General features: G+C 51.8%; 1 protein-coding gene across 6 annotated transcripts in view; it reads left to right on the forward strand.

The window, feature by feature from the left end:
• Positions 1-1,384: 1,384 nt before the first annotated feature.
• The window catches only part of Bcl11b (BCL11 transcription factor B), an 85,351-nt gene continuing 65,246 nt past the window's right edge, over positions 1,385-21,489 (forward strand). For 3 of the 6 annotated variants that reach the window (XM_076847970.1, XM_076847972.1, XM_076847973.1), the window contains exons 1-2: positions 1,385-1,442; positions 14,686-15,051. In XM_076847970.1, the coding sequence (XP_076704085.1) occupies positions 1,385-1,442; positions 14,686-15,051 (424 nt within the window). The remainder of the gene's footprint in view (positions 1,443-14,685; positions 15,052-21,489) is intronic. The other 3 variants (XM_076847971.1, XM_076847974.1, XM_076847975.1) reach the window with 2 other exon arrangements.

The following is a 21,489-nucleotide window of genomic DNA, read 5'->3' on the forward strand; positions in this document are numbered from 1 at the left end:
GATTCAATTTACTAAACTCACACAGCACCCCGCCCCCCTTCTCAGGGGGTCCTGCTCCCGGGAGGGGAAGTGGGTTGAGGAAGATTTTTCTTTTATATAAAAATATGCTGGCCACCACGCAACTCCCCTTCCCCCAGCTCTTGAGCAGCGGGTGCTCCGGGATAAGACCAGCGCACAAAAACGCGGTTTGCACGTGTGGCCGGCTTGGGCTGCGGGTGTGCGCACGGGCGAGTGTGTATGTGTATGTGTGTGCGCGCGCGTGTGTCTCTGTGTGCTTTCTTGTTCTCTTACAGGGTACAATGTTAAAAAGCCACCGCTAGTCGCCCCCAGTGCTCCGACTCTCTGGGTCTTTTTGTCTCTAGTGCAGATTAAACGTCACGTCCGCACTTGAACTTGAATTTTATCCCATTGTACAGAGGCAGCCCCAGCCATAGAGAGACCGAGAGCTCCCAGAGAACCCGGACTCCGCCATCTTCACGTTGCAATCTATAGCTCCCAGTCCGCGCCCGCACCGACCCAGGCGCACTGGGCGAGCCGCCCCTCAGCCCCGCTCCCCCTGGGCCCGCGGCGCCGGGGGAGCGCTGGGGAGCGCTCGCGGGGACTCGGCAGCCCCTCCGGCCGGCGCCAGCCTGCCAGGTGAACTGGGAAGCAGCCGCTCTTGGAGTCCCCCCAGAGCCTCGGAAGGGTCAATCTCCGAGAAAAAAAACAGGCAGCCCGCAGAAAACCCAGAAACAACCGAACCGCGGCAGTTTTACATTGCTTTGGGTTTTTTGAGGGGGCGGGGTAAGGGGGTACGAGACAAGTCCCCAAGTTTTCTTTGCTTTTTCTTTTTCTTCTTCTTCTTTTTTTTTTATTTGTTTGCATTTTTTTTTCTTTCTCCCCTTCTGGTGGAAGTGCGCGTTCCACCTACCAGACCCTGAAAGAAAGTGTCAGGAGCCGGTGCAAAATCCGGTTTAAGTTCAAGAAGACATTTAGAAGTCCAAGAGGCCAAGCAGTTTGAAGAAGTGTAATAGATATTTTTTACTTCGAAAGAATATATATTTTACAGAGACCAGCCGGTCCGCGGCAAGCTACAGTTCTTTTTTTTTTTTACCTCTTTTTCTCATTTTAGATCGAGAGGTCTTTCTTGTTTTATTATTTTCTTTTTCTTTTTGCAAACAAAACAAAAAACATCATAGAAGAAAGAGCAAAATAAAGAAGAAGAGGAGAAAGAGAGGGCAAAGAGGAAGGGAAAAAAAAAAAAAAACCAACCCGGGCAGAGGAGGAGGCGCGGCGGCGCGGCGGCAGCGGCGGCGGCGGCGGCGGCGGCGGCGGCGGCTCAGACCCCCTCCCCGGCCCCCATCAGTGCAGCTCTCCGGGCGATGCCAGAATAGATGCCGGGGCAATGTCCCGCCGCAAACAGGGCAACCCGCAGCACTTGTCCCAGAGGGAGCTCATCACCCGTAAGTGTCTGCGGCGTGCGCGAGAGGGGCCGAAGAATGGGGCTCTGGGCGCCCGGAGCGGGGGACACCGAGCCCGGCGCAGCCAGGCCCGGCCGGGCGCCGGGGCCGCTCGCTGGCTGGCGGAGCAAGTGGTATCTTCCCGCAGCACGGTGGGGGGCGGGGGGCCAAAGGAAAGTTTCTTTGCAGCCGGGGAAGCCGGGGCGCTGCGCAGCCACACGCGCCTCGGGGTCGGGGGCCTGCGGAGCCGGCTCCGGGCCGGGGAGGGGGCGCGCAGGCTGGAGGAGGTGTGTGTGTGCTCGCCGAGCCCGGCTGGACGCTAGCCCCTCCGAGCGGCGTGTGTGGCGGCGGCGGCGCTGGTGGCGGGGTTTGGAGAGGAGGGGGAGGGGGCTGGGGGAGCGGAGGGGGAGGGGGGAGCCGGGAAGTGGGGAAAAGTTGGCGAGCGCGTGGGTCCGCGCTGACGGCGCGGGCGGAGGAGACTGGGGTGCGCTCCGGCCTGGGGGAACCGCTGAGCGAGGGGTGGCCGCCGGCTACCGGTTCTCGGTCGCTGAGCCCAGGCCGGCAGGGCGCCGGCCACGCCGGTCCTAGGATTCCGTAGTCGCCTTTCCCTCCCCTCCGCTGGCTATTTGCAAAAGAATCCAGCTGCGCGGCTGTTTGCCTGGCACCAGCGCCCCCCTCCCCATTTCCCCACCTCCGTCTCCTGGGACGATCTTGCCCGATTTCCCCCACTCCAAAAGGGGAAAAAAATGGTGGTGGGGGTGGGAATTGGGGTTGGTGAAAAATCCCCGCCACGGTGAAAAAAAAAAAAAAAAAAGGTTGTCAGGAGTGGGAAGAGAGGGATGCGCCTGTAAAATAGTAAAATTAAAAAAAAATTAAAAAGGAAGAAGAAAAAAAAGAGGCCTATCAATCTCTTATCCATCTATCTCAGTATCTTTCATCTTCCCTATCTAAATAAACAAGGCAGGTCGCAGCGGAAATCCACCGAATGAAATCGTGTGGATTTCAAGCAAGTGGCGGGGCGTGCAGAGTCAGGCAGCGGGTCAGACACGCAGCAGTTTCCAACGCTCCAGCTGGGTTTATTTAGAAAAGAAAAATCGCGAGCGCGAGCGGCCCAGGTACGGTGTTTCAAGGGGAGCCCTCCCGGGTTCCCGCTCTGATGCACAGGGAAGGTCCGCTCGCATCACTCCCAGCCCGCCGCAGCCCGCCGGGGACTCTTCCTCACCGCGCGCGAACATTTCCCCGCCGTTCCTTTCTGTAGCGGTTCCTGGGTCGCCGTTGCTTTTTTATTTATTTTTTTATTGCAATGGAAATAAAACATCCTCTGGGTGTCATCGAGACCGGAGACGAGTTGTATTCCTGCAGTCCTCCGCTCACCTCGCCAGGCTGGGGCCGGGCTCCGGCTCAGAGCTGGAGAGGGCTGCGCTCTCAGCCGCCGCCGAGGACTGGCTGCCGGGCGGCCGAGAGCCGAATATTTATGTTATATTTTAAAAAATTTAAATAAATAAATAAATATATAAAGGGGTTCTCCCCTCCCCTGAAAACCCAGCATAGGAGCCATCTGCTCGGAGCGATTGCTGTTGCCATCTCTCCTTTGTTACAGCAGATACATTAGTAAGAATTTGTGGATTTATTATTATTATTTTGGGGGGAGGAATAGATATTAATGTGAGCTTCTAGGGAGAGGAATGCCTTTTTGGAGGGAGGGAAGAGGACTTCTCTTATTTTTCGCTATTGTAACATCAAAGAAGAGTCGCTGGTTGCATTTAAAACAAAATGTTTTGCAACCAGATTTGAGCGTGGTTTGATCAAGGTCCTTTTCGCCAGTTGACATTTCGTTCCTTCACGAAGCCGCAGCAGCAATTGCTTATGCTTATTCTACACTCCCCCCCTTTAGATGGGGTGGTTGTTAAAACGTCTATACTTGCAGACGCCTAATTTCTCCAGGAGGCAATTTGCCCCACGGAGCCTCTGTATAATTGCAAGGGTTGTTTTTTGAGGAGGGGGAGTAGGGGGGGGTGGGGAAGGGGGAGATGTTGGGGGTGCATTGCCGAGCTGGCAGCCGAGACAGGAACCAGGAGCCTTTGCAGTTGTGTGTGAGGGGAAAGAGGCAGGTAGGTTTGCCTGCTTTTGCTCTCCACTCTCCTGGCATTCCTGGGACATCAGGAGAAAACCCTGGGCAGGAGGACTGGTGGCAGCTGGGCATGGGGGCGAGGGGTGCCTGGTGCAACATCCTTCCATCTGGGGAAAGCCACTGATGATACTGGAGCTGGGGCAGCGAGGGAAAGAGAAGCAAAGAAGGGTGGTGGGGAGAAAGAGGGGACGGAGATGAGGGCGTGAAGCAATCTGCCTGCCTTCCAGGGGCACAGGGAATCCTGGTTTGTGCAGGGGTTTAAGCAGGGAGAGTGGTCCAACCAGTTCTCAGACAAGGCTACTTATTATCCAAAAGCAGCTGGCTTTTCTGCCTGTCCTGTGTCACCCGGGAGGTGGGAGCTAGCAGGGGAAGGCAAGAATCAGAGGCAGTTGAGGCTGCCTGGCCTGGGGATTTGCCTTTCTCCAGACTGTAGAGGAGCCCTAGACTTCGGGTGCTCTGGAGCTCAGGCTAGCAAAGCAGGTGCCCTCGCAAATCCCACCTGGTGTCACATTTGAGATTTTTAAATATGAAAGAAACCACCTAAAACGTAGCCTGATCAGTTGGGCGGCAGCCTGCAGGCCTGTGGGGCAGCAGCCTTAGGTTCTTTAGGGATGATGCAACTTGGGCTAACTGATGGCCTGGAAAACCAGAAGAGCACACAAATAGCATCCGTGTTCTTGGTCAGGGGTAAGGAGAGGGGCTCCATAATGAGTTAGTTCAGTTTACAGACAGGGCTGGTGGGGAGAAGAGCAAGGTAGGAGAGAGTGAGGGAGACAGCTGGAAATGAAAACCTGGGCTTCTGGTTTGTTTCAAATGTTTGACCTAGATGAATATAGCTTTTAAAACTGGAGGACAGTCACAGCCATTAATAAAAACAAACACAAAACAACACAGTAACAATAGTGAAAGAGGACGCAAGGGGGACGCAGAGCAGCTGACCAGGCAGCGAGAAGGACCCAGAGCCGGCCGTGCTAGACAGGGCCAGGGTGAAGGGAAATGTACTCAAATCCTTGGAGGGGCTGGAGGCTGTCTGAAGAAACTGAATAAACCAAGATGTCCATGATAAATTATGTGACCTCAATTAAGGTGAATTTTCAGCAACCCACCAACAGGTTTCCTCGGAAGATCAATAATTTTCGGTATGAATTCATGATTTTGCAAAACAAACAGAGACCCAGGATTTGACAGGGAAGTTAGGCTAACTGTTTTAATTCCACGGTCGCCTTTTAAATTAGCTTTTGCTCTAACTGTATGTTTTGAAGGTGGCTGTGCTTACAATTACCCTAACTCCCTAGAGGATGGTGTATCTACAATGGTCCACTTATCTTTCGAAACTGGGCCTCTGATAAATTTCATAAGACATGGGCCCTCCTTTTCTTCTGTTGTTATTATTTTTTTCTTTTTTGGTAGTTGGGTGGGATCAGTGAAGTTTGTCTCCCTTCTGCACAGAAGGGAACCCCTTATCATTAGAAGTGTGATATGTCAGCTGCTTCGATTCCACGGGAGAATAAGAACGTGCTCATGCAAGGTGTTATGCCAGGCTGGTTTTATTCATTTGTAATTCACACCTGAGAGAAAACAGTCGTGAGCATATTTTAACAACTCCTAATATTTTTAAAGGGTATTTTTTTCCTACCTGAAGATTTTGTACTTAGGCATATTTCTTTTTTTGGGGGGGTGGGCAGGGAGTGTTGTTATGTGCCTCAGCCTTGATGTTGGTGGTTTTGCTTGGCCTTCAGAATATTTTCTACCCGAAAAGAAAAGATTTCTCCAGTTCTAGGGCAAACACGGTTGTGTCTAGAAGCGGGCCTTAGAAGCATCCAAGGGGGCTGGGATCAGAGGGTAGGGTGAGATGCACTGGTGACCACTGTGTAGATCCAGGGGGTTTTCCCTGATCGAACAGGGGGCCAATTTTGGGTGCATTTGACAGTAATTAGAATGATGTCTCAGGGGAAATGAAGCATGTAAACAGTCCGATTGCGGATCCCGGTTTCCGACTGAGGAGTGAGCATACCAGTTTCCAGGGCCTTATCAGCGGGGAACTCCTGGCTCTGTCTTACAGGCCACACGGCTTGTACCATGCCTTCCCTTCGCCCTGTGCATCTCCTATCCCGATTGCTTTGCATTCTCTGTTGTTTGTTGTGATAAAATACTTTCCAAAATAAACTTTCAGTGGAATTGGCTTTTGGTTCATGGCAAGCCTGAAATACTGAGCTTTGCCTGGCGCCGCTCGGCAGCTAGGGGGAGCTCGGTGCCTGTGTCATGGCTGGTGGCGCCCCTGCTACAATGGCTAGGAATGGGCTTCCATCAGCAGCCGGCAGTTTACGTTGCTGCAAAATGTCTTAAGTGTGAAGTTGTAATATTGATTTTCCTGTAGAGATTTGTGCAGGACAAAATGAGAATATAAGTTTGAGAAATCTATTTTCAAGCCATCGCCATTGATTTACAAGCCTTTCCTTGGCAGATGGAGGTATTTTCTTTTTCTTCTTTTCTTTCTTTCTTGCATTTTTTTTTTTAACAATTAAAATTATTAGTTTTGGATGAGTGTGTTTTCCTGATTTATCTGTGGTCTTGACATTCTGAAAATGACACTCTGTTGTTAAGGCATTTATGATCCAGCTGGGGGTTCGGGAAGAGGGTTTATCATTTTGGGTAAGGCGCACCGTCTCTCTCTGGGTTGCATGTTACAGATCTGGGGACACAGAGAATCGCTGCATTGGGGAGTTTTGTACCTAAAACAGTTTGATGAATGGAAATCCTTTTAGCTCAGAGTTTATAACACTTGAGTTCTCAATTCCACTTATTAGGTGCTCCCCCTGTACTGGAGGAAATAGCACTATTCCCCATAGATATCAGATGCCAACTCAAATAATGTGCTAAACTTTGTTTAGAAGGAGCATGTGCTTGCCAGGGCCCCTGATGGAGACCTTTCACCCCAGGCAATGCCCTTCATGGATGGCATGTAATGAGACCGTCCCCCGCTACAACATGTCATTTAGTGCTGGGGAAGATGCATGCTTTGGTCACGGGATTTTTAGGTCTATGCCGTCTTCTTTACCAAGCTGGACAAATCTGCAGACAGCACAGTCAGCCTGAATCTGATGCTCGAATTCAGTACGTGAGCAGAAGAGGTTGCCCTGTGACAGGAAAGAGTGCTTTATTCTAACCTGAAAGAGAGATAAATTAGGTCAGACAAAAGCCGAGTGCTGTCATCGGCTGGAGAAAGAGGGCCAGCCATTTATCTGATGATTTCTCTACTTCAGTTAATGTTTGAATGGAGCCGGTTGTAAGCATATAGCGACAGCAAGCTCTCTGGACAACTTAGGGAGGAAGAGCCACCGTCACCTCCGGAAGGCTCCGGCCCAGCGGTGGCCTCTGGCCTGCAGAAGACTGTTCAGAAAATTCAGTTTAGAAATCCCCAGTCCTTTGCCTTGGAACCTGGGGAGCTCGCAGGCTGTGGCTGAGCCCTGACCACAGGCACATAAGACAATAAGGAGGGATGGGTCAGGGTCTTGTCCTTTGAGGACTCTCTCCACTCATCTCCAGGGGCTGAAAGGAAGACCCTCTGGCTGCCTGATTGGGCCTCACCTTAAGCTGAAACACTCTAAGGACGTTGGCTTCTGGTGTCACATCTGGGGAGGACAAGGGGAAAATAAATGCTCTCAGGGGACCATGCTCTGCACGGCACGGCACGGCCAAGTTACTGATACTGGCCGAGGGACCCTCTCTGAAGACAGAGCTAGTTGTAGGTACAGTCATGTACATTTTAATGGGACAGAGGTATGGAAGAATGTGTGGGGAGGTACTGACCCAGGGATGAACATCAGTGTCTTCCAGCTGCCGACTGGCTTTGTCACTTTGCAGTTCGGTTTATTTACTCACATGATCCAACCTGGGATCTTGTGTGTTCGGTCTTTTCCCTGCTCCCTGATCCCACAAATCTGCCTTCTGGCCCCAGGGAGCCGAACGTTGGTGATATCGTTCACATTTTTTTCTCCTTGTTCCTCGGGAACAACCGTTTGTTCACCGCCTGCCTCCCTTGAGCAGTAGGTTTTCCCAGGATGTGTATGCAAAGCCCGAGAGCAGGCTATTTGGAGACGCGAGAAAGCCCAGGGACACACTTCTTGTGTCTGTCTTCTTCATGAGCTGGTGGAGGGGGTGAGCAGAGTGGCCTTGCTCTTACTGGTAAAAGTGACACTAGATTGGAGTTTGATAAATAGTGCTAGATTCATGGGGACCTGGGTCCGGCATTTTGACATAGGCAAGTGTTCTGTGTCATTGCTGAAATTCAAGAAATTCATTGTTTTTTTTTTTTTTTTTTTTTTTTCTCTGTGGCAGCTGATAATTTGCCTGGGTGTTGAATTAGCCAGCCCGAGCTATTTTACTGTAATGAAATCCCAGACCACACAAAATTAAGTAACTTCAAAGTAAAAAGAGGGGAAAAAAAAATCCTCTGTTTTTCCATAACTTTTTTATGACCCCCTTCCACTGAACTGCTGAAATACAAATCCATTTGTGAAACATTCTAATGAGTCTTGTAACATGCAAGGCTGACTCAAAAAAGTCCAATGCCAATGTTATTGTGATTAACATGTGCCGCAAATGGATGCACTGTTTAGAATTTTTTTAGAAATGGGGTCATGTTGAAATTTCTACCTTGGAGACGAGATGTTGGAAGCAGCTCTTGCCCTCGTGATGTTGCTGCCGGCCTCTGAGAATCTGGATTCTTCCAGTCCAAGCCTCGTGGTCCAGGGGCCCTTATGGAAGTCCTTTTTACTGCTGGCACCTTTGAAAAAGCATGATGTTAAATAAAACAAATCTCTTCATTTGGCCGCAAAGAATGCTTTTGTGTCACATCCTCATGAGCCCCATTGTGCTCTGAGATTTAAGGAATTTGCAGTTTTGTAGAAGAATGTGTTAAGAAGGTGTTCTGTAGTGGGAAATTGTTTTTTTCTACCCTCCTTTAAGGAAGTGTTTTGCTCAAAACATGGGACACTTCATTCTTTGGTGTTGAGGATTTAATATTTCATTTGTAGCCTTTTAGTAAGGATCTGTGCATATTTGGGATGTGGCTTCCTTATTTGTTTGTTCCTTTTTTTTTTCTGATTTAGAGTTGATGAGACCCAGATTCCTGAGCTCAGTTTTTGGGGTTCTGGACAAGTAAGTGCAGTGGGGAGGGGAGGAGGCTGGACTAAGCCTGTGGAACACCCCTGGGTATTTTGTAAGAACTGTTCTTCATCTGTCCAAAACTAGGCCGGTGTTTCCCAGGACTGTCTGTGTGTGCATGTGTGTGCATGGGTTCTCCCTTGCACCACTTAATGTTCCACTCAAGTTTATTGACAATGTGAGTGAGGTTCTTTTTCCCTGTAGCCAGAACCTCTTCACTGATCAGGAGTTCCTTGTTTCCTGGACTGGGGGCTTGGCCCACACCTTTCCCCACTGGCCATGTGAGCAGGAGCCTGGTCATCCTTCCAGAGGGGGAACCTGACCCAAGTTGGTGACCATGTTTTGCACTGGTTGCCTGCTGTGTATCTTCTTCCCAGATGTCATAATGGTGAAAATTTTACTTCAAGGCCTGTGCTGTGGTTGGCTTAGAGTGAACGGGGTGGTGGCCTTGGTGTGCAGCTGTCCCTCCATGGATGTGGTCATTGGAGGGTCTGGGAAGGTGCAGGGCTTTGACACCCAGAACAGGTTGGACTCTGCAGTTCACTGAGCATGGTCAGGGTGCAGAGGGCTCCTCCACATAATGCTTCCTGCTTCAGACCCTGCCTGGCTGTGCCCCCTGGCTGCTCCCATCCTCCCTTCCTCATGTCCTAACCCTGCGCGGCCCTGTGTGGACATCCTTCCCAGCACATCTCGCTCTGCCTCCATCTCTGCCTCTGCCAGGCTTCATCATCCCCTCAGCTGGGAGAACTTCATGAAATCTCTTGTCCTGCCTTTTGAGCATCATCTGGTCATAGATTATTTTCTACACCAAAAATTGATTCCTGCTCTCTCCCATCCACCCACTTCTTGCCCCTCCCCATGGTTGTTATTTTCCCTTGGATCCAATAAATTAAAAATTGATGGCAGCTCAGAAAGTGTTGTGCTCTGTCGCGTGCGCGCCTTGGTGGCGTTTCAGTGTCGCCTGGAGTCTCAGTCCCTCCCTGAACGTTCACAGCGAAGAGAATAAAAAGATCCCTTTGCAGATTACTGGTAAGCAAGGGCTTGCTAGCAGAGGCTGCGACTTCGTAGGAAGCAGGTGCAAAGTCTCCTCGGTGCAGAGCTCGGGCGACGGATGCTCAACATCTCTTGTAAACACGAGTACACATCACGATGGCGGCTGTGACGTTGGCAGCACACGGGTTTAAGAGCCTGGTGCATCTCTCCTCATGCCCCCCCTCCCACCCCCCATCACCAAAACAATAATTCTGCCTGGATTTCTTCTGTACTGTGGGTTAGCCATTAGAGATTTGGATTTGAATTGACACAAAGTGAAGGGGAACAGGAGCCTATGTGCTGTATATGTAGCAGGGCACCTGTGTGTGTGTGTGTGTGTGTGTGTGTGTGTGTGGTGTGCCCACATGTATGGAGCGGTGCACATGCCCTGTACTCTGGGGACAGCAGGTGACCGACCTCTTGGCTGGAATTCCCCGTAGGGCAGGTACAGGGGTGGTGGTTAGAGATGGACCCGGTCGGGCGGGGCCCCAGGAGCCCAGCATGTGGGGAAAGAACTCGCCAGGTGAGGCCTTGCTGAGCCCTCACTGGGCCCCTGTTAACCTTGTCTCTCCGCTTCTGCCTTCTGCCCCAAATTCCTTCCCAGCAGAGCTGCGACATGGGGAAGTTTGTCTTGGGATCAAGTGCTCCCCCTCCACTTAACAACGATGCCCATTATTATTTGTGAAGCTTGATTTCATTGCTTCTAAACGCGTTTACCAGCTGGGAGGAGGCCTAGCCTTGTAAATAAAATGTGGTTTTGTTGTAAAAGAAAACTCTGTGTGTGTGTGTGTGTGTGTGTGTGTGTGTGCGCGCACACACACACACACATGCATGTGCCTGAGGAAATATATATTTGTTCATACACTTTAGGGCTGAACATTTCAGAAGCCTCCTCAGCCCTCTGATTTCTGACATTTGAGCCAGTTGCCTGCTGTATCCATTCATTTTTCCTCTTAAGGAGTCAAACATGGTTGCCGTCGCTGGCTGATAGTATACAGGGAGCAGAGATATTTTGCAGGGCCGCCTGATACTGGGGAAGTTTCATGAAAGCACCTCTCACCATATCTTTTGCCCTATTTTTTTTAAGGCCCAGCTTTGCTGGATGTGGCTGTAGGAGGACTGGTTTGTGGGGTTTGGGGATTTGAAGGGCTGCTTGTATTCGTCTCTTGTCTTTCCTGGGGCTTTCTCCTCTCTGGTGGCAGTTTGGACCTCCTAGGCGGTGCAGAGTTGGGGTTATGTATAAATCAGGTGTCCATAGGGCAGAGGAGGGGGCTCCTGAGGACGGGGCACCTTCTCACCTGCCTCTTCTCGGGACTTGGCTGAGTGGTTCTTTCTCCTTTTCTTTCTTTCATTGTCGGTACAGTTCTAAGAAGGAACACACGCACCCTGCACCACACACACACACACACACGCACGCACACTCACACACACCCAACAGGCCCAGCCCGGTATCCGCCTGCCAGCGGAAGTGAAACCACAGTCTTTGGGGTGTCGTTGCAGGCCCTGAGCTGCCTTGGCCCACCTGCTTTGACCCAGAAGTAGAGTGGTTTGGGGTTCAGGGGACTCTGCTGCCTGATGCTGAGGGCAACCTTCCTCCAGGTGTCACATGGAGCAGGTCAGAGCTCAGTGCTCTGCAGCCTGGGGGTGGGGAGAGGAATCCCCAGTCTGTGGAGTTGACAGGGTGGACATGCTGAATTCTTGGGAGTTTTATTTTTCAAGGCTGGAAGTTGGAGGGGAAGGAGGGAGGGGTTTTTTTTTGTTTTTTTTTTTTTTGTTTTTTTTGGCCTCATTTCTTTCCCTCCCAACTCCCTCAGAGGCAGTGAGTTGGGTCCAGGTCTGGGTATGGAGACCCAAGTTCAGAGCTGAGCCTGGAGCCCTGGCTAGTCTTGGGCTACCTGAGGGAGGCTGGCAGGGCCTGGCTCCCCAGGCTGGTTGGCTGTGAAGGACTTGACACTGAAATCGGGTCTGTGGCACGGTCAATGACACTAGAGACCTTCAGACTCAATTACTGGGGCTCACAGGGCTTGCTTCACCAGGATAGTGAAAGACAGGGACCACCAGAACACGGAGGGAGCACCAGATGTTACAGAGAGAGAGAGAGAGAGAGAGAGAGAGAGAGAGAGAGAGAGAGAGAAGGAGGGCTGGTACAGAGTCTTGGCCAAGGAGGCCTGGAGACTGAGGGATGCTGGTGGCCAGGCCTGTGTGACCTTTGCTAATTTCAAAATCTATCTGTGTTTCTGTTGAATTAGGAAATGCATCTGTAGCTTAACACTTCCTAGCAGAGAGGAGGTCTCTCGGCTGGCTAGAACGTCTACCCAGGAGGGTGCACATGGCTGTAAATGTTCAGGAAAAAAACAATAAAAAAGTCAGCTGAAGAGTCAATTAGAAGACAGAAAGAGCTCCTGGCGCTTAGCATGGGCGACCAAGTCGGGAATGTGGAGGCCACGTTGTTTTTATCAGTGCTGTGCGGGAGGCAGCGTGCCAGGCTGCTCAGGGGTGGCGTTTAGAAGGGAACCAGGTACCTACCTTGCCCCTGTTCCGTTTGAATTCTCAATTTCATTTTGTCCTTTTTTTTTTCTTTTTTTTCTCTTTTCAGCTCATTTCCTTTGTGCTTCTCTCTCTCTCTTTCTCTCTCTCTCTCTCTTTTTTAACAAAACAATATTTTGACATCCTCCTCCCATTTATTAGCGCTCCTTCTCTAGAAATGGCGCACAATACATCCTTATATTTCTAAAGAACTGTTTTCACAGCCCTCTCCTTTGGCTCTGAAATTATGTATATGTAATTGGTAATTAAAGGTGCGAGCTTTTCAATATAAACAGTATTGCTCAATGTTAGATCATTAAAGGGGAAAGAGGCACCGAATAATTACCTTTTACGTCCTGACAAACCGTTCACAGGCTTCTAGGCTCTCCCTCCAACCACTGTTCAGCGGGAAGCTTGTGATTACATTTGAACCATAGCAAAGCATCTTTTCATAAAATAAATTGGTAAATTAATTATGTAGCATTGTCTCCAAACTCCTTTTTAAGTAAACTCCGATTTCTTTTTAAAGTGTAATTAATGGTCTGCGGGACCGGCTTTGTGAGGACTGTTTCTTTACCTTGTCGGATCTTTTTGTTCGAGGTCTGCAGACGGCAGATGTAGGATTTCCTCATCTGCGGGGTGTTTTTGTGCTGCCACTTTTCTGACGCATTTCTACATTTAATTCATCAAGGGCCCTGTCTGCCCTGCTGTAACCACAGGCAGGATCTCCAGTCGCGATTTCCCTTCTCAGCGATACCTGTTCCTCTCCCTGTCCACGCACAGTTCGGACGTGACTGTCTACGTCACCAGCCCCAGCTTCTGTGCTGAGTTTTCCCCACGGGCTCTCTGGGGCCCTGAGCAAAAGTCTGCGTTCAGAAAGCACAGAGCAGTGATTTCTATGTCGGATGGAAGATGCCACAGAATTTTTTCCTTAAATTATCTGTTCTTTGGCTCTGTCCTTTTGGTAACTTCACTGCCACGGAATGCGTTTCCCTCCCTCCCAGTCCTTCTCCCGGTCCTTCTGTGGTTCTCATTATCCTTCCCTAAATACCATGCGACTGGAGATCTACCTGCCTCCTTGGCCTTAGACCCCGGGCTTCTCTGAAGGTCCTGCCACTTGCCCCGCCTACAACCCCACTGACCTCTGCTCTCAGAACATTCCAGGCCGAGTCTGCTCAGGCCTCAGACTCTGAACCCTGCTGTCACCCACTTCCCCTTATTGAGGGCACTTTTGGCTGTGGACTTCTGCAGTTTCCCCTTGAGAGGGTGCTGAGTTTTGAGGCATCCATTAGCTTCAGAATATTCAGGTACCGTGCTCCTTCCCAGCATCGTCCCTGCGAAAACAACCACCAGAGGAAATATACTGGTGGCTAAAGAAATATGAAAACATTCAGCCCATCGAACACGTGCTTAGGTATTTGCCAAGAAATGCTTTTGGAGTCTGAAGAATTTTTTTTTCTTTTTCTTTTCTATTTCTGAGCATGAAACTAAAACCAACCAACAAAAAGGGGCAGAGAAGAAGGGATGGGCGCGGAGGAGCGCTGAGGGGTGCTGGGGAGCAGGCCAGCCTGCTCCCCTGCGCTGACCGCCTGGCCCCTGCGCCCACCGCCTGGCCCCTGCGCCCTTCTGCAGCAATTCTGTCTCCCTTCTGTGGTTTTTGGAACCTGACACTCACTTGTCGCTTTCTGAGCGTGTGGGCTTCTTTCTCTCACAAGGACCGGCCCTCCACGCCCTTCTGGGTTTCTGTTTCCTAGTTTGGTGGGAGGCCAGGGTTCAGGTAGAGGAATGCGAGGAGGATGGGTATGAATGGGAGAACAGGAACATGAATGGAAGCGTCCCAGGGAAGGGAGGGCTGGCAGGTCTGCCCAAGCAGAGGGACCGGGCTCTGGCTCCCTGCTTCCCAGCCCTGGCTGCCTAACCCGTCACCTGGGGAGCCTCACACAATGCTCATGTTGAGTCCCACTGTGACGGAGCCGGGGTGCGGCTGCCTGGGCATCAGGATATTTCGAAGCTCCCCAGGTGATGCTGAGATACGTGAGGCTTGAGAGACGTCTCCAGTTGGTACTGTTCACCGCCAGGACGGGTGTGACGTGCGTGTGTACATGTGTGTTCAGATGCTGTGTTGGGGAAAAACTGGCAGAAAACACGCCAGGAAGGAGTAAAACCAGCACCACCAATGTGGTACCCTCTGGGAGTTCGGGTGTCTCTCCCGGGGCCTCAGAGTGCCTGGTGGGGGGCTGGCCATCTCTGGTCCTGGGGAGGGCACCGTGAGCCCCAGCAGCCAGCAGCAGAGGGTGTCTGCTTCTTGGAGGGGAAGGTGGGGAAGGAGCGCCGGGTGCCTGTGATCGCCTAAGCCCATCTCTGTCTTCTCTGCCCCTCCCCTGTCTCCAGCAGAGGCTGACCACGTGGAGGCCGCCATCCTCGAGGAAGATGAGGGTCTGGAGATAGAGGAGCCGAGCGGCCTGGGGCTGATGGTGGGTGGCCCCGACCCTGACCTGCTCACCTGTGGCCAGTGTCAGATGAACTTCCCCCTGGGGGACATCCTGGTTTTTATAGAGCACAAGAAGAAGCAGTGTGGCGGTAGCCTGGGTGCCTGCTACGACAAAGGCCTGGACAAGGGCAGCCCGCCTCCCTCGCGTTCCGAGCTCAGGAAGGTGTCGGAGCCGGTAGAGATCGGGATCCAGGTCACGCCCGATGAAGATGACCACTTGCTCTCGCCCACGAAAGGCATCTGCCCCAAGCAGGAGAACATTGCAGGTATGGAACGTGGCATTCACCTGGCTGCTGCTGAGGCCGCCTCCCGGGTCCCACGCCCTTGGTCTGAGAGTGCTGGTGCTGCGGGAGGTCTGGGGGCTTCCAGGATGGCCTCTGGGGCGCCCCCTTTCCAAGGGCCCACCATCTGGGTGACCCTCTGGAGGAGATAGGCCTGAGGCTCAGGGATGCCCTTTGGCCTGGTAGGGCGCTTTGCTTTCGGCGAGGGGACTCAATGGTGGGGCCTAATCCAGAGGTGGCCAGGAACACAGAGTGGAGATCTGGAAGTCTGCGTGGTGCACTGTCTGCTGGTGATCTTGGCTCAGTCCCTGGCTTTGGGGCCGGACAGTCTGGGGTTGGAGTCTGTTCTTTACAACTGGGATCCATCAGTCTGCCCTGCCGTGAAGTGGGCTAGGGGACCCTAGTCTCTGAGGACTCTTGTGAGGACTGAGGAGACGGTGAGCGTGGCCGTGACTGGTAGGCCTCCCTGAGTGGGGGCACAGGTCTCCCCCATCTCTAAGGCTGCTTCTCACGTTGCCTGACCCCAAGGGTAGGTCTGGGGGAAGGGAGCACTGTGTCCCTTCAGGAGGTTGGACATGCCACCTGGCTAACCTGCACAGCGTGTCTAACCACCTTCAGAACAGGTGTGGGGTTTTGCCTGCATCCCCCAGCAAGGTTCCTTTGCAGTGAGTCCTACCTCCTGGCCACATCATGGCATGCTGGTCCCCTGTGGGAGCCACTGCTGTGCGTGCAAACCAGACTGTTCATACTTCTGAGCCCGGGAGGTCTGAGGGAGACGGGGGTCCCTGGCCTGGCCCTGTTCCCTGAGACTGCAGCCTGTCCTGGAGTGCGACAGGAATCAGAGCTCAGGCAGAGAGCAGTTGGAATCCTGCTGATTGACCTGGGGCTGATCACCTCATGAGCCTAAGTTTCCCCATTTGTCAATAAGGCACCATGTCCCCTGCAGTCCTGGGATGAGGGTTTAATGCACGGGGAGTCCCCAAGTCCTTTGCCAGTGCAGCTTTTCTCCTAGGGGTCCCCTCCGGCTCTGCAGCATGCCAGTAGGTGGCCTGCTGGGAAACTGTGTGGCTGGACCCCACCGTATGGGTCCTGGAGGCTGAACAGGGCCCTGGAGGGACTGGAGGTGATAGAGGTGGGTGTGGCAGGGACCTCCTGTGACCCAGGAGGGGTAATTCAGCAAGCCCATCTCTAGCACATGGCAGCTTTGTGACTTGGGGCCTCACTCTGCCCACCTGCACAGTGGTGTCCGTGAAGTCGTTGGAGGTTCCTGCGGCCCGTGCTGGGCAGTGGGTGCCTTTTGGTGGGTGCCCAGCTTGAGATCATATCCTCCTTCCCAGAAGCAAGGGGTGATGCTGCATGGTTGGGACCCAGCCATCAGGAGAGAGGGGTGCCTGGTCCTGTGACTGTGTGCCTGTCACTCAAGGGACAGTTTCCAGCAGTGGATGAACACCTGCTGTCACTGTACACAGATTTTTCAGGGGTGGCCTCTGGTGAGGTTCCCATTTATTCCTCAATGCACAGACCCACAGCTTTTACCCCAAACACCTGAATTCTCATGTCACATTGAGGGTGTTTCCAAGGAGAGTCTTTGGGTCCCCATGGCGAGTTTAAGAAAGTGACTCAACATGATTTTATACCAGGAAAGGCTGATCTCCAAGGCTGCTTTGTCCTTACCCTCGGTCCCTCTTACACCCTGGGTTTTTTTTTTTTTTTTTCCTTTTCCCCTTTTTGGGTAGTAATACTGTAGCAGGCTCCAGTATTTTTATTTTATGTGTGACGAAAGATGTTCTTGGCCTTTCTGTTCGGCAACAGGACGAATGGATTTCTTCATTTTAGAAGAAATGTGTAAAATAATCCCTCAGAAATCTAAAGAGATATGTTTGTTCAAAGCATTTAAAATGTTATTTTAATCAAAGACACACCACAGTCTACACGCTGTGTCAGCGGCGGACGACCATTCCATTTTAACAGCCTATCACGGGCTCCTTTCTAGTTCCCGTTCTTCCCATTTCCCTCCCTACTTTGGTACCAACTTTTCTTTTCGTTCCTTTTTTTTTTTTTTTTTATTTAATAAGAAAGGAAAGATTAAAGAATAAAACTTCAGTGGCTCAAATGTATAAAGTAATTTAATATGGTGGGAGCATTAATTATTTTAGCTTAATTGAATTCTGAGGACTGCAGTCGTTGCAGTTTTTGAAGACAAGCCCTGTTTATTATTTCTCTGTGTAGATTAACAGTAAAGGAAACACAGATAACTTTCAGTTATTTATTGTAAAATAAATGTGTCAATTCATGTGTAAAGCAAGCTGCTCAAAGATAATTGAGTCTTTATATTTTAAGAGGGGAACTAGGAATCATGGGTGCTTCTCTGCCCGGGCTTCCGGAAACCCGCACAGCTGCTGCCCAGGCCCTTGGCACGGCTGGCCTCGCCGGCCCCTCGACTCCTGCCTTCAGGCCACGGCTCCAAGGTCCTTCAGCTGCTTCATGGGCTGCTGTTGTCCCTATGGCCTCGTTGGCCCTGGCCAGTCGCTGGCCAGCGTTGGGACCCTGCCTCTGGCTTTGGTTGCTGGTGTGGCTGAGCCCAAGGCGAGGTGGTCATGAGGGTCCCCCTGTGCTGATCCCATGCCTCTGCTTTCCCCGCCAGGACCCAGGCTTTTCTCTTAGCAGGTGCTTCTAGAAGTGGGGACCCCAGAGATGGATGGGAGGGCTGGCCTAAGTAAGTGGGGTTCCCTCCTGTTCTTCAGTCCCCCGGGTGAGGACTACTGTGGGAACGGGGTCGGTCATCGCATGGGGGTGTGGGCCCTGTATCAGCCTTCTGTCCTTTCCTTCCTTCCTTCTCTCATGATAAATAGGAAGGTGAGGGGAGGCGTTTTGTGGAGCTTCATCTTCCGCGGGACATGCATCCATTCATTCTCTGAGCACCTGTGACCCTTTCCTGTCCTGGGCATCTAGGCTGAGAGGAGAGCCCCTGGGGGAGGGAGAGGATGTCTCTGTGGGGACCGTGGCCCAGTGTGAGCTGGTTGCAGTCCTGTCCTTGACTCGCGTGATGTTGGTCCAAGGCCAGACCTCCAGCATCTGCTGTGGGCAGAGGGGCTTCCTGGCTGTGTGTCTCCAGGCCCACCTCGGGGCGGGTGGGCTCTGACTTTGGCCTGGAGGTGTGCTAACAGCTGCCCACATGTAAGTCGTGGGTGTCCTGAGGTCCCTTCCTATGGCCTCTCCCTGCCCCTGTTGAGGTTCTGCTGGAGCACAGGGTCCATGTGTGGAGGGCAGACGGGAGCTCCCTGGACCCTGGGAGGGGAGACAGAGAGGTTCTAGGTGTGGCAAAGAGCAGAAATCACTGAGCAGTTATCCTGGAGGGTGCTTTGAGGAGGACTGGGGAGAAGGGGACCTGGTATTTGGGGTTTGAATGCCTTGTGCAGCTTGGGAAAGAACGCAGCCCAAGCAGGAGTGTCCCCTGCTCCCGCCAGTCTGCGGCATGTGACTCGACCTCTTAGCCTCAGTTTCCTTGTCTGTGAAGGTACTTAATGATGTTTGGGTGTTTTTGTTTTTTTTTTTTTTGGTGTATGTGTGTTGGGGGTACTGGGGGTTGAAGCCAGGGGTGCTCTACCAATGAGCCACATTCCCAGACCTATTTTTTAAATTATTATTTTGAGGCAGGGTCTCCCTAAGTTGCCCAGGCAGGCTTTGCATTTGTAATTCTCCTGTCTCAGCCTCTCAAGTTGCTGGGGTCACAGTTGTGAGCCGCCACACCCGGTGACGGTTGGGTATGTCTGACGTGTCTGTGCCTGGTACACGTGGACGAAGCCATGTGCACACATGAGCTGCTTCTTGGTGCTTTGCTGTTCCCAGCTCTGACATACTTTGGGGCGTTGGAGTAACCTGCGGAGGTCTCTTTGGAATGGAGCTCCCCGTTGAGAGTTGGGGAAAAAGTCCTTTGGGTCTGAGGATTTCACCATCACAAACGCTGTCAGAGCGAATCGACTGCGGTTCTTGTCTGCTCTCTGTCTTTTGTCACATTATGTCACACAGTGACAGCTCTATGCTGGACTCACCCTGGGGAGGGGCTGGGGCCTGGGCGTCTCCTGGGTTGAGCCCTAGTGTCCTTACCTGCTGGCTGTCCAGGTGAGATGCCTCACTTTTCGGGCCTGTCTCCACACCTACTTTGCAGTGGTAAACCGAGGGCGAGATGGGGCTGGGAAACACCCCACCAGCCTGCAGGGGAGCCAAAGGCAGCTACCAAGACGCTTCTAGAAAGCCGAGCTGAGGAAAGTGTGGACCCCACTTGGCAGCATTCAGGGGGCTTGCTTTTCTCAGTCAAAACGTTTGCATACCGACCTGGGATTTCTAAGCGGTTTCTTCCAGACACTTCCTTAGCATCGCCATTAATAGCACTGGAGTGAGGGGCCTGGTCACTGGTCATTCTGGTTTCCAGGGTATCACCCCTGCCTTAGCCAAGAGAAACTGCAGCGGGGAGGGTACTGGCCGTCACTCATCAGTTTGCTTTCCCCCGTCCCCATAAACCCAGAGCGTAAGTTTTCTGGAGAAGTGCAAAGATAGGCAGCAAGTAACCGGAGGTAGCACATCTCCTGGGCTGGGAGGTGGCAGGCACTCCCTGCTGGGATGTCCTTGCCAGCTTTGTGTCCTCTTCTGGAACCTGGGAGTGGCCAGGGAGGAGCTTGGGGGGTTGTTACAGCAGGCAAGGTACAGAAGGGACTTCAGTTTGGGGCCCAGTGACCAAGACGTATTGGAGAGAAGGGCTTCTGATGAGTCTCAGGATTTACATGCTGCTCTGGGAATATTTGCTTCAGACTTTAAAAAAATAAATAAAATAAATGCGAAAAATTATTAGCTTGGCCAGTGGAAGAAACTAAATAACTTGCTTGTGCTGGAAACTGGAGATAAACCCCACTCACAGGTTGTCTTGAGAAACTTGCATTTGATCTATTTGGAGTTGTTATTTTCCTTCCAAATTAAGATTAGTTAAATCCATGTGCGTTGTGGCATGGATTATCTCTTTTTATTATTGAATCATGACAGCTAATTATTAGTTCTGTCTGCACCGAGGAACGGTGCGCTGTCTGTTGAGGGACATGGCCCTGGGCGCAGGCTGGGGGCTGGGTGCAGGTGCTGGCAGGTTGACCACGCCGCTCAGGCAGGCAGGGGTGATTGGAGGAGCCAGGGGTTCTACTTGGTACTCCTCGCTGTGCTACGTGTGTTTCCTGAGTTATCTCACTGAATTTTCTAACCTTGAAATAGATATTTCTAGCCCTATGTGGAATTTGGGCTTTGAGAGGTTAAGGGACTTGCCCAAAGCCACAGAGCAAAGGGGAGTCAGACCTGGGCTGGCCTGGCTTCCTTGGGTGACTGGAGACAGGAGGCTTTTAGGGGGAGGAGTTTTGCCTGCCTCGTTGGCAGAGCCAGTGGTGACAGGCACTACTCCAGGACCCCATGTGGGGTGGCCCTTGCAGCCCGTCACAGACATGGCCTTGGTGGATACAGCCGAGAGTCCGCAGGTCCCTGGAAACCTTGCCTGAGTCTGAGGCACCGGCATCTCCTTTCCTGTTTGGTGAGGTTTTGGAGAGGCAGGTGGCAGCACAAAAAGCAATAAAATATTAATTCCCACGGGCCTGGGCTGGGTTTTTTTTTTTCATACATGTTTTAGTCTATAGTCATTGTCACACAGCACCCCCCACCCCATAAATACAAACTGCTTTATTTTGTGGAATTTTGGGTTTGCTTGTATGACTTCCAGTTACTCATTCACCTCCCCAAAGCAGAGCCCCTAGAAGGCCGGAGCTCTCTTTCTTATCTCCAGGCTTGCTAGAAGGTCTGATTTGGACAACGTGGGCATAAAATAGGTCCCTGTGGGCTTTGAACTATTTTTAATAATAAAGAGCCATTGGTGGGATCCAAAGGAAGGTTCTGGCCTCCTGATCGGAGCCGGGAGCTTCTTGCTGCCACTCTTCCATCCTTCCCTGAGCGCCAGGCCTGGAGGCAGGCCATCCAATGGGGGGTGGAGTTCCAGGGTCTTCACCTGTAGATGCAGCAAGCAATGCCTGTCCCGCTGGCCCTGCAAGGTGGGGGCAGGGGGCAGAGGCTACTCACAAACTACAAACCAGAGCAGAGGACATCAGCAGGGCCACCTTGACTTTAGCCCTGAGTTGTAGTGAATTTTTTTTTTTTTTTTTAATTTCAAAAAACAAGGACAAAAATACAGGTCACTAGAAGGATGGTTTCTTTCCCCCTTTGGGGGTTTATACATGTGGTTCCACACTCCCAGCAGCGGGTCAGGAAAGAGGGAAGAGAGCGAGGGAAGAGAGCAGAGAAGGACAACTGGGCTCCCGAGGGGAGAACTTAACCAACACTCAGCCTCAGTTATTATTATTGTTAGGGTTTTTATTTGACAATAAATAGTTAGCAGTT

The sequence above is a fragment of the Callospermophilus lateralis genome, chromosome 3 (assembly GCF_048772815.1).
Source record: "Callospermophilus lateralis isolate mCalLat2 chromosome 3, mCalLat2.hap1, whole genome shotgun sequence".
NCBI lineage: Eukaryota > Metazoa > Chordata > Mammalia > Rodentia > Sciuridae > Callospermophilus > Callospermophilus lateralis.